The sequence below is a fragment of the Marmota flaviventris genome, chromosome 19 (assembly GCF_047511675.1).
Source record: "Marmota flaviventris isolate mMarFla1 chromosome 19, mMarFla1.hap1, whole genome shotgun sequence".
Lineage (NCBI taxonomy): Eukaryota > Metazoa > Chordata > Mammalia > Rodentia > Sciuridae > Marmota > Marmota flaviventris.
Genome location: NC_092516.1, coordinates 5042454 through 5054374, shown reverse-complemented (window position 1 = coordinate 5054374; position 11921 = coordinate 5042454). Strand labels below are relative to the sequence as shown.

The 11921-nt window shown below is 62.1% G+C and overlaps 1 protein-coding gene across 1 annotated transcript in view; it reads left to right on the top strand.

Annotated features, from left to right (window-relative positions):
- The window catches only part of Sec14l5 (SEC14 like lipid binding 5), a 37136-nt gene extending 27624 nt beyond the window's left edge, over positions 1 to 9512 (top strand). Inside the window, exons 9-16 of the mRNA XM_027940873.2 lie at positions 571 to 659; positions 745 to 815; positions 1998 to 2169; positions 3144 to 3278; positions 4283 to 4417; positions 4899 to 5126; positions 5802 to 5974; positions 7242 to 9512. Coding sequence (XP_027796674.2) covers positions 571 to 659; positions 745 to 815; positions 1998 to 2169; positions 3144 to 3278; positions 4283 to 4417; positions 4899 to 5126; positions 5802 to 5974; positions 7242 to 7353 — 1115 coding nt within the window. The 3' untranslated portion in view covers positions 7354 to 9512. The remainder of the gene's footprint in view (positions 1 to 570; positions 660 to 744; positions 816 to 1997; positions 2170 to 3143; positions 3279 to 4282; positions 4418 to 4898; positions 5127 to 5801; positions 5975 to 7241) is intronic.
- The last annotated feature ends 2409 nt before the right edge of the window (positions 9513 to 11921 follow it).

Here is an 11921-nt window from a genome sequence, read left to right as displayed (position 1 = left end):
AACGGGGACGTGGGGAGTGTCCTTGAACAGGCCCCCCCCCCCCAAGGCCGCTGATGTGGACAGAAGGGCCGAGTCTTCAGGCTCCTGCCGCCTGGCCCGCTCCTGCCTGGACGCGGCCAATCGTGTTCTGGGACTTTGTAGGTGACATGAGTGACGGCACTGCCAGTGTTGGCAGGTCCCCCTCCGTGGCTTTCTTCTGAGGCTGAAGAGCGTGTGCTCAGGGCTCAGTGTTCTTGGGGCTCAGTGTCCCCTCCTGGGGTGGCTCGTTCTGAGCAAACGAGAGGCGGGAGAAAGGCTTCCGTTGGCAAAGGGCCGCCAACATGGAGCGAGCTGCTGAGGCCCCGCCTGGTGTCTCGCGGGCGTGTCCCTTGTCCTTATTAGAATACGCCTGTTGTTGGGGTCTTTGGTGGGGGGTCCGCCCCCTGGAGGCAGCAGGTGCTGGCCAGGACATGCGCCCACTGGGCCTGGGTGTGCCGGGCCCGGTGTCTCCTCCCTGAGGATGCCGCACTCCAGCGGAGGCGTGGACCTGCCCGGGTCACCAGTGTCCCTTCTCTTTGCTTGCCCCCGAAGATGGACGTCCCCTGTACATCCTCCGCCTGGGCCAGATGGACACCAAGGGCTTGATGAAGGCGGTGGGGGAGGAGGCGCTGCTGCAGCACGTGAGTGTCCCCCCCCGCCCGGGCTCCGGGACCACCCGCGGGTGGGACAGCAGAGCGGTGGCTCAGCACGCTGTCCTCCCTGCAGGTCCTTTCTGTCAACGAGGAAGGACAGAAGAGGTGTGAGGGGAACACCAAGCAGTTTGGCCGTCCCATCAGGCAAGGCCCCGGGCTGGCGACTCCCCGGTGGACGGGGCAGCTAACACATTGCACTGAGTGTCACCGTCCCCACCTAGCTCCTGCGGTGATCTTGTGAGGGGCTGCAGTCACCCTGACTTTAGGGGAGACAGCCCGGGTGGCGGTGCTCCCTGGGGTCACGGAGAGCTCGGTGGCCGAGCTGCTCCGACCTGCCCCTGTCTGGGTCCGGCCCCGTCTGGCTCCCGACTTTGGATCCTGAGAGCAGCTCTCTGGCCTGAGGTCTCCCTCCATGTCCCACGACAGTCCCACTCCCTGGTGACAAAGCCCAGCAGCGGCCCGCTGCCCCTTCACTCCCTGGACCCCACCCCTGGGCCGAGGTCCTGGGCCAGTGTATGCGGCCAGCTGTGTGTGGCCCGGGCTCCTCCGGCCCCCCAGCCCTCGGCCCTCCTGGTGGCAGCAGTGACAGGACCTGACACCTGCACATTTTACCCCCAGGAGTCTTCTCTTTGTGATGATTAAGTTCCTTTTCTGTCTGGAGATTTTGTAAGGACGGGGACATCGGGTGGGGGTGGCAATCAGTCAGCCAGGGTCCTGGCCGGAGGCAGAGTCCACCCCAGATGGTTTGAACGGGGAGTGTCATAAAGGACCCCCTTGCAGAGGTGTGAGCAGGGCTAAGGGACATCCAGGATGCAGAGGCTCCCAGGGACCGGCCACTGCAGTAAGATGGTCATTTTCCTAATGACTCACTACTGATGGAATGGAGGCACAGAGGGGTTAAGAACTTGGCCCAGGCCACACAGCAAGTGGCAGAGCAGGGATCTGAGCCTGGGCCACCCGACGCTGCAGGGCAAGCTTCCAGAGCCGGGTGGGCTGTATGTAGTGGAGAGCATCTTCTCTCAACTAGTAGGGACGAGAGCTCCTGCAGAGAGCGCTCCAGCCCCCACCTCATTTAGAGCTGACCACCTTTGCTGACTCCGTGAGCCGCAGGTCCCTGCCCAGTCTCACGGCTCCCCAGGTGGAGGGGAGGCCTGGGCTCCGGGGCTCAGCCTGGGCATCCAGGCTCTGGGCCTCTTCAGCACGCAGCCTCCCTACCGCGGAGGGATCCGCAGAAGTGTCCGGCGGCCCCTCTGCTCCCACCCGCCTCCCTGTCCATCCTGCGACGAGGCAGAGCCAGGTGGAGTGAGGGGTGCGTGTCCACCACAGCTCCTGGACCTGCCTGCTGGACCTGGAGGGTCTCAACATGCGGCACCTCTGGCGGCCAGGGGTGAAGGCCCTGCTGCGCATGATCGAGGTCGTCGAGGATAACTACCCTGAGACCCTGGGCCGGCTGCTCATCGTGCGAGCCCCCCGAGTCTTTCCCGTGCTCTGGACGCTGGTAAGAGCAGGAGCCTGGTCAGGCCCCCCCAGGGACGCTGGGATGGGAGGCCGGGATGGGAGGCCGAGATGGGAGGATTCCTCTGCTCCTCCCACTGAGTGGCCCTGTTTGAACTTTTGTAAATGGCAGCTTTATCCAGATAAGACTCCTATGCCACAGCCTTCGCCCTCTTAAAGTACAGGATTCAGCAGTTTCACTATATTCACAGAATTATACAACTGCTACCCCGCCCAGTCCCAGAACGTTTCCTGGAACCCCCCTGCCCATTTCTCCTCCTGGCCCTGGGGGTCACCCTCCGCCTGCCGTCCCTGTGGGATTTGCCTGTTGGGAGCTTCATGTCAACAGGCTCATCCACTGTGAGGCGCTTGCTGTCCCGCTTCCTTCACTGAGCACAGTGTTGTGGAGTCCAGCCGCGGTGCAGCCCGCCCTGGCTCTCCATTCCTTTCTACAGCTGAATAATATTCCAGCATGTGGATGGAGCACATTTGTGTATCCCTTGCCTATTTCTTTAATGGGACAGCAACCCTCAGCATTGTGTAGTGTTCCCAGGCCTCCTGTGAGCTGATTCCAAGGACAGTTTGGACCTTGGACTGTTGGGATTTTAAACTTTTGGCCAGGACCCACAATTGTAGCCCAGAGCACATGCGTGCACACACATGTGCACACGCACACCCTGAACAAGAGACCTGTGAAATGGTGTCTATACCAGCTTCTTTACTAGTCTCTTCTGTTCTTTTCCACTGAAAACAGGCTAGTCGAGCGGGTGTGCTGTGCTCCTCTGTAATCCCAGATACTCAGGAGGCTGAGGCAGGAGGACGGAAAGTTTGAGGCCAGCTGAGCAATCTAGGGAGTCCCTGTCTCAAGATGAAAACTAAAATGGGCCGGGGTGCGGGTCAGTGGCTGAGAGCCTCGGTGTTCAGTTCCCAGTGCCAATAATTGATCAATCCATGCCCTCTGCCTCACCCCCACTGCAGGTCAGCCCCTTCATCAACGAGAACACCAGGCAGAAGTTCCTCATCTACAGCGGCAGCAACTACCAGGGCCCGGGGGGCCTGGTGGACTACCTGGACAAGGAAGTGATCCCCGACTTCCTGGGGGGAGAGAGTGTGGTGAGGCCGGTGGCCTGGGCTGGGCTGCAGGGTGAGGGCAGTGGCCCGGGAGGCCAGGAGTCCTGGCTGGGGGGGAAGGGCCCCTGGGCGGCCGCCGTGCTGTCCCCTGGAAGCCAGGCTGCCGAGTGGGCACGGGGCGTTTCAGAAGCTGGCCCAGAGAGGCGACGCCTGCCTCTGGCTGTTTCACACAGTGAGGCAGCATCTTCCAGAAGCCCAGGGACCAGGCCAAGTCCCCAGACCCTCCGTGTCCCCAGAGGTTGCTCAGCAGCCGTGCTCCTCCGAGCCCTTCCACGCAGGGCAGTGGCGCCCGGTGCCCACGGCCCTGGCCCTGGCCCTCCCAGACCTGCCCTGACCAGGCTGCTGCCCCCCTGTGGTGGGCTGACGGGCAGGGAGACCCCGAGTCCCAGCCCCTTCCTGCAGCCCGGCAGGCTCGCGCTCTCTGTTCACCCAGCAGCGCACAGGAGGCCTCCTGGGCTTCGCCGGCCTGCCTGACCCCCCTGACCCCCCTGACCCCGCCTCCTGCTGTGGCCTCCCCTGGCTTTGGGCATGTGAGATGGGCATCACGGTTTGGGATGGCAGAGGGTCTGCCGAGGCCCAGCCGCCCGGGGGCCTTTGGCTTTGGGAATCTTCAGAACCCACCGTACCTTGATGGGTCCACCTGACAGCTGAAGGGGTGCTGGGGGAGGGTCCCCGATCCCCGCCAGCCGGGGGGGATCTGAGCGTGACTCTCAGGAGCGAGCCCTGTGCCCTGAGCAGCACCCTGTGCTCTGAGATCTTGGACAACTGGTCTTCCCTCTCTGAGCTGCCATTTCCCTCCTCTGTGACGCGGGAAAACCGTCCCTACCCTGCGGGGGTTCTGGGGGGCAAACGGGGTCGCGGGAGCCACCGTCCAGCTCAGCGGGGGTCACTGTTCTAGGCCGTCTCGGGGCTCACAGGACTCCGTGGCTCAGGCCGGCCAACCTCCAGGACCCTGACCTGCCACCCATTTTGTCTGTGACCCCCAGTGTAATGTCCCTGAAGGAGGACTGGTCCCCAAGTCCCTCTATCTGACCGAGGAGGAGCAGGAGCAGGCCGACCAGCTGCGGCAGTGGAGCGAGACCTACCACTCGGCCAGCGTGCTCCGTGGGGCGCCCCACGAGGTGCTGGGGCCTGGCAGGGAGGGCCCTGGGCTGTCACCCTAGGCCAGGTCCTCGCAGGGAGGGCCCCGGGCTGTCACCCTAGGCCAGGTCCTTGCAGGGAGGGCCCCGGGCTGTTACCCTAGCCAAGTCCTTGCAGGTGGGCGTGGGGGGATCGAAACCCAGAGTCAGCCGTTGGGCCTCAGCCTGACCCAGGGGGCTCTGGAAGGGGAAGAGGTCAGGAATGGCCTGCTGAGAGGCAAGGGGCCAGGCCTGAGTGCCGTCCCCCCCGGGCCCCCTGGTCACCCCAGGGTGGAACCTCCCAGGCCTTTCCGAGAGGGGTTCCCAGGCGAGGGACGGCAGGAGCCTTAGCAGCCCCTTCTGCCCTCCAGGAGGCGCACCTCGTGACTGGGGGCGAGACCCCTGCAGCACCCACCACACCTCCCATGCCCCTCCCAGCTGTCCTGTCCCCTGGGACTCCCAGAGCTGCTCTGTCCCCACACAGGTCGCGCTGGAGATCCTGGAAGGGGAGTCGGTCATTACCTGGGACTTCGACATCCTGCGAGGGGACGTGGTCTTTAGCTTGTACCACACCAAGCAGGCGCTCAAGCTGGGCCCGCGGGAGCCTGGGGCCAAGGCCAGCGGGCAGCTGATGGACAAAGGCTGGGTCCTGGGCACGGATTACAGCCGCGTGGAGGCTCCGCTGCTCTGCCGGGAGGGGGAGAGCATCCAGGTTGGCACTCCGTGGGTCACCTGCTCCTTCATCCCGCCGTACTGGACAGCCACCCCTGCTGGGCTGCGGGAACACAGCAGGACAAACCAGACGTGCCCCTGGCCTCAGGGACCTGGCAGGACAGCAGGGGAGAGAGCATGGTGTCCACGTAATGGGTGCTTGACCCCCATCGCAGCCGGGCGGCAGGGAGAACAAGGGCACAGGCCAGCTCCACAAGCCTAGGGCCTGGCTGCAGGGCCCGGGGTGCTGGGCTGCCCGTCGTCACACCTTGCTGCCTGCACGTCACACCTTGCCCCCCCAACGTCACACTTGCCCCCTGCCACGCCCCCCACTACCCCGTGATCCCCCTAACACTCTACCCCTCCTCAGAGTCGCCCTCCTAACAACTAACACCGCCCGCCGCACTCTCTTCCCCCCCAGCCACCTGTTGGAAGCACCGTGAGCCCCCACTCAGCCCTTCTCTAATCCTCCTGGTCTGCAGACCCCACTGAGCTGGCCCCAGGTTGTGGGGCAGCCGCAGGGACGGCCTCGGGAGGTCCTAGTAGGACAGTTTGCTGGTGCACTGCAGAGGGGGACAGAGGGCAAGAGCCTCTCTCTCCGGGCCTGGCCACAGGAAGGCTCGGCCCCTGTCCCCCTCCCCAGGGGACCTCACAGAGCATGGCTGCTGTGTTTCAGGGTTCCCATGTGACCAGGTGGCCTGGGGTCTACCTGCTCCAGTGGCAAGTGCACAGCCCCCCCGGCAGCATGGCCTGCAGCCTCCCGGGCGATGTCCTGACCGCTCTGCACAGCCCGGGCCCCAAGTGCAAGCTCCTCTACTACTGCGAGGTGCTAGCCTCCGAGGACTTCAGGTGGGTCGGGGCCTGGGCAGGGCGGGTTGGCCGTGCAGTGCTGGGCGTGGCGTCCTCCTGGGGCTCCCGGGCTCTGCCCTAGCGGTGGGCCAGTTCCTCCAGGGCAGGCCCAGCAGGGATTTGGGGGAGCCCTGGTCAGACCCGCTCAGCAGCAGAGCCTGCCCTCCTCACGAAGCCCTGCAGGAAGCCGGGTGCACCTGGCCCTGGGAAGGAGGTGCTGGGGGCCCCCCCAGGGGGACGCGTGGAGACGGGGTGGGCTGGGCGCTCTGCACCAACCTGTTTGGTCCGGCCCGTGTAAGAGTCCTTGCCACCTCTCCTTCAGTGACCTCATGAGAAGTCAGTTCGGGGCTATTTCCTGCTGCCCTCCTGGTCTGCCACTGGGGCACTCCCACCGCGTGGAAGTGTGGCGCAGATGGAAGACAGGAAGCCACGCTTAGCCTGGGCTCTGGGCCCAAAGCCACACGGCTAAGAAGTGCTGGGGGCTTAGCAGAGAGAACTGTCGGCTCAGAGCAGGGACCTGGCAGAGGGTGCGGGGGGGGGGGGGGGCCCTCTGGGAAATGACACTGGGTGGAGAGCCACGGGGTGTGGTATCGGTCACCAGGGGCCTGTTCAGCCCGTAGATTCTGGTTCAGAACCCTAGCAAGCCCCAGGTGCCAGGGTGCGGCTGGTCCCCACACACTCTGAGGAGCAAATCCCTCCGGCTGCCCAGGACAGCCCCGTAGCGGCTCGCCCCTGTGGCAACGCAGAAGTAGCGGATAGAATGGAAGACACGAGCCGCGTGCCGGCCACTCTGTGGCCTCAGTGGCAGCGGCTGCTGCCGTGGACAGCACACTGGTAGGACATTTCAGTCGGGCAGAGGGTTCTCCAGATGGCTCTGACCTGAAGTCCACGTGAACCAGGTAGCTGGGGACAGAGGGAAGGAGCTGCCCGGAGGCTCAGCACCCACAAAGGTGTGTCCAGGGTGCTGGAAGGAGGCCAGGCTCGACTGCCAGGAGTGAGGGGTGAGAGGTGAGGGCCGGAGCCTCCCGGGCTGTGGGGGCCCCAGGACCGTGGTAGGGATCCAGGCCAGGGAAGCCCCTGGATTGTCTGTGGTAGGCCGGGCTGTGTCCTGAGGGAGTGGGGCGCAGGGAACTGGGGGGCACTCATGGTGTCACTTGCTTTTCCCTCTGCACTTGGCCCGGGCCCTGGGCAGTCAGCAGCCTTGAGGAAGGAGCCTGGGGCCTCACCTGCAGCATCAACAGAGGGTAACTTGTGCCCTTCCCCCCAGGGGCTCCATGTCCAGCCTGGAATCCTGCACCAGTGGCTTCTCCCAGCTCAGTGCCGCCACCTCCTCCTCCTCCTCCGGCCAGTCCCAGGGCAGCTCCTTGGTCTCCAGATAGCCAGGCGCGGACCCTCAGGGCAGCCCGCTGGCCTCGGCCACCCGGAAGAGTGCAGAATGAGAAGCAGCTTGCCAAGGCCTGGGACCACGTGGGCTGGAGCGTCTGGTCCCAAAAGTTGGGGTGTCTGGACGGGATGGCGAGGACCTCGTCCTTGGCCAGTGTGGCCCGCGTGCCGCTCAGGGCTCTTGTGGTGGCAAGGACAGAACTCCCCTCTGGACACAAAAGGCCTGTCCATCTCAGCGCGGTGGGTCTCGCAGGATCTGGGACTCAGCCATGGCCCCAGGCTCAGCCCCTCACCACCACTTGCTTGCTTGCCCCGTGGGCTTCCTTCTGAGGAGGGCCACCCCCTGCAGGGTCTCCGTCACTGCTAGGCACACTGTCCCTTCCCCCAGAAGGGAACCGCTCACTCCCAGAAGTTCCAGTCCACCTCCCAGGACTGCCTCTCACGGCCCAACTGGGGACCCGCACCCATTCCTGAACCCGTGATAGTTACTGGGAGTTTGAGAAGGCTGGTCCTGGGTCATGTGCCCAACCTAGACCAATCACTGTGACTTAGCTGGGGTGCGGCGCATTGATTGGCCAGCCTGGATCACGTGCACAGTGCGGGAGCCAATCACACGGCCTGAAAAGGCAAGTGCTTCAAGGACTACTGGCCCGTCCCCCAAGAAGGGGAAGATGCTGGGCATCGGGAAGGGACAGTCCCCTTAGTGTCTGAGGGACAGCAGCACTCTGAGTCCCCACTGGGCTCGGGAGCGGTATCCAGGGTTCGCCATAACCATATCCAGGTTTGCTGGGGGCCTAACCCTGACCACCAGTGCCTTGAAGAGGGTGAGGAAGCCCAGGGCTTCTGCCAAGTTTCAGGAAGTGATGGGGTGACACACTGTGGAGGCCCCTTTCTGTCCTCTGGAGGCCCCTTTCTGTCCTGGGGAGCTGTTTGATTATGACCTTTTTTAAATTGTAAGTCAGAGAAACCCACTGCTCAGTGACTTAAACACAAAAGGGTGACCATTCATGGATTCAAAGTACCTGTCCAGTCCAGGTCTAACTTCAGGTAAGGCTGGATCCAGGGTCTCCACATGGCATTTGGACTCCCCTTGGTAGGGAGGCTATTGTCTGCCCTGGGGCAGACCTGACTCAGGAACCAGCTCCAAAATTGACATGGCTTTCCCCAGTTACTGCATTGGGACTCCTTGGGACCTGAGGACATTTTTCCTTTCCTTTCCTGGGTCCCCAAAAGGCAACAGGTCACGGGTGTCTGAGTGCTAGGCAAGTGCTCTACCTCTGGGCTACAACCCCACTCCCAGCAAGGGCGAGCGTCTCAGATTCTTGGTTGTCCCTCTGAACCCAGCTAAAACTGGCTTAAGCAACAAAGGGAATTCCCTGGGTCTCCTGTTTGGGAATTGGCTCCAGGAATGGCTGGATGCGGGAGCCCCAGGCCTCTCGACTGCACCCAGGCCTCCTGACCCTGACCTCTTTGCACCCTGGCTGCCTCCTTTCTTCCACCTGGTGAGGAAGGGGCTGCCAGAGCCCAGACCTGTTAACGGCAGGCTCCCGACCCCGAGGGAGATCCGTCCCATCTCAGCTCTCGTGGAAGAGTCTGGCTGTCCCTGCTCAAGTGGCAGGTTCACTTCTTGGCCATGCTGGCCAAGACACAGGGGGTCCTGTGACTGGCATTCCCTCTAGACGCAACGGGGCTGCGTGGCACCGTCCTTCCCTGCACCAGTCGACGTCCATGGTGGTGTCCTGCGTAGAAGTCTCTGGAACCTGCGCTGAAGCCTCTGCAGCAGGCTGCTCCTGCCTTGGGGAGGCCTGTAATTAAAAGTAGCCCGAGGAAGGGACTGCCCAGCTTCTGGCTTTTAAACTTCCCCAGGCCCGCCAGGGCTGGACTTGGCTTAGGCTTCTTGCTCCTCCTTGCTCATCAGCCCCTTGCCATCAGGACAGAAATGACCTGTAGCAACGTGGCCATTAGACCAGGGTGCAAAGCCCAGCCTTCCTTTCATAGCTGTGTAACCTCAAGCAGGTGACTTAACCTCTCTGTGCCTCAGTGTCCTCATCTGTCAAATGGGGACAGCAGTGCCTACCTCATGGGGTTGTAGTGGGACAAAAGTGGTCACAAAGTCCCCAGCACGGCGTCTGGAACACAGAAAACACTCAATAAATGTGTGCGGTAGTTCTGATTTCTTCATGCTTCTTGTCCAAGTCGGGGCTCCTTCCCGAGGACGCCCTCACGGGTGTTCATGAGGCAGCCGGCCTCCAGGGGACAGAGAGGTCAGGGTGCCGCTGCCTTCTGCCGTGTGTGCAGCCGGCTCTTCCCTTTTCTGGGAAGAACCACAGCTCTGAAAGGGCACCTTTAGTCCCTGCGCAGCTTTCCTGAGCCGGGAGGTCTTCCCCAGATGTTGAGCTGGGCATGATGGCACACACCTGTAATCCCAGTGACTGGGGAGGCCGAGGCAGGAGGATCGCAAGAGCTAGGCCAGCCTCAGCAACTTGGCGAGGCCCTCAGGATTAAATTTTTAAAAAAAGGCTGAACGTAGCTCAGTGGTGAAGCGCCCCTGGGTTCATCCCCAGCACCACCCCAAACAGCAACCAATGTGCAACAACAGAAGGAAATAAGTGGTGTTGTTCCTCTCCGACCCGCCCTCTCAGGAAGCTCCTCTCCTCTGTAAAACTGATTGCTCCTTTTCAATGGAGTCCGTTTTGGCGGGCGAGGTGCCCGTTCTTGTGCCTGGTCATTCCAGCCAGAAACACTGGCCATTTTAGGCGCGGATCAACTTCCACTGTCTTCTCCCTGAGCCTGGCGTTTGCCCAGGGATTGTTGAGGGATTCCTTGGCTCTTGTTTGCAAGACTAGATAGAGCGCTCTGGAAAGAGTGGCGTCACCGAGGGCTTGCACACTGGGAAAGAGTGGCGTCACCGAGGGCTTGCACACTGGGAAAGAGTGGCGTCACCGAGGGCTTGCACACTGGGAAAGAGTGGCGTCACCGAGGGCTTGCCCACTGGTGCGCAGGGACCAGCTTCTTAGGTGTGAAGCTCAGGCACACTGCATTAGCTTCCTGGGGCTTCTGGAACAAATTACCCCCCCCCCAAAAAAAATGAGGCTTAAGACCACAGACCTTTATTATGCCCAAGGTCTGGAGGCCAGAGTCTGGAGTCTGAGTGTCCACAGAGCAGCACTCCAGGGCAGGGTCCTTCCTTGCCTCCCCTGGTGGCCACATCACTCCACCTGCCTCCTCAGGTGCCTTCTTCCCTCGGCATCTCTCAGGAGGACACTGGTCATTGAGGCAGGGCGTCATCTCAACAGCTGAAGCCACCACACCTGCTGAGATCCTCACTACAAATGAGGTCTCAGCCAGGCTCTGGGTGAACTTGGGTTGGGGGTGCTGGTCGACCCATCAAAACGTGTGGACCCTACAGAAACGGGCGCGGGGTTTATCCATGCTGCTAGCGCCCAGGTTTCCCAGGCTCGCTCAGCACCGCCACCTGGGATGTTGCGGGCAGGGTTCCTGAATTCCACCTGCCACTCTTCAGCTACTCAGGGGACAGCGAGGACGTGCAGTCCTTGTATTTATTTATTTTGGTGCTAGGAATTGAAACTTTACCACTGAGCTACATTCCCAGCTCTTCATTTTTATTTATTTATTCGGTACTGGGATCAAACTCAGGAGCACTCGACCACTGAGCCCCATCCCCAGCCCTATTTTTTTTTTGTATCTTACTTAGAGAGAGGGTCTCACTGAGTTGCTTAGCGCCTCTTTTGCGGAGGCTGGCTTTGAACTTGCGATCCTCCTGCCTCAGCCTCCCTAGCGGCTGGGATTATAGGTGTGGACCACTGTGCGCGCCTGACTCCTTTTAATTATTCATTTTGAGACAGCTGTACCTAAGCTGAGGGCACTGCCTGCCCTTCCCTGGGGGGGTCTCCCAGGCACTGGACCAAGGGCGCTGGCTGCTGTATACCTCATGGGACTGAAAAGCCTCCCTCATGTTGGAGCTGGAGGCCGGGACTGTCACTGGGGGAGTGGGAGGTGCGGTGGCCTTGGGTCACTGTCTGCCCAGCTCTGGGACCTGCCCTGCCCTACACGTGCAGTGAGGGGAGGAGACAGCCGTCGCCTGCTCCCATAGCGTGCTCACCCACTCGCGGTGACTTCTCCATGGTGTCTCCTGCACTGTGGGCCACCGATCTCAAAAGGGCAGCCAGCTGACCTGTGGGTGCTGCAGTATTGGGAAAGGACAGTGGCACTGGGGACAGCTCCCGAGGGCGGGCAGAGCTGGGATCAGGGCTGAGCTGTGTGTCACCGCTGACATCTCTGGGCCTTTGCTCCTCCTGGGGCCTGGGCCTGACAGGCCAAAACACACCCAGGGCTCCCATGAGGCCCAGAGGCTGTCCCTGGGGCACAAACCCTTGGGACCTGGGTGGATCTGGGAAGGGAGGAAGGCCCGGGAGGCTGTGCCTTTCTCCTGCCCTCCCTGCCCAGGCAGGACCCGCAGGACCGTTAGGGAAGCAGAGTTTCAGAGCTCTGAGTTCCTTTTACGGAGTCAAGGCTTTTACAACGCGGTCCCCGAGGACCTGGG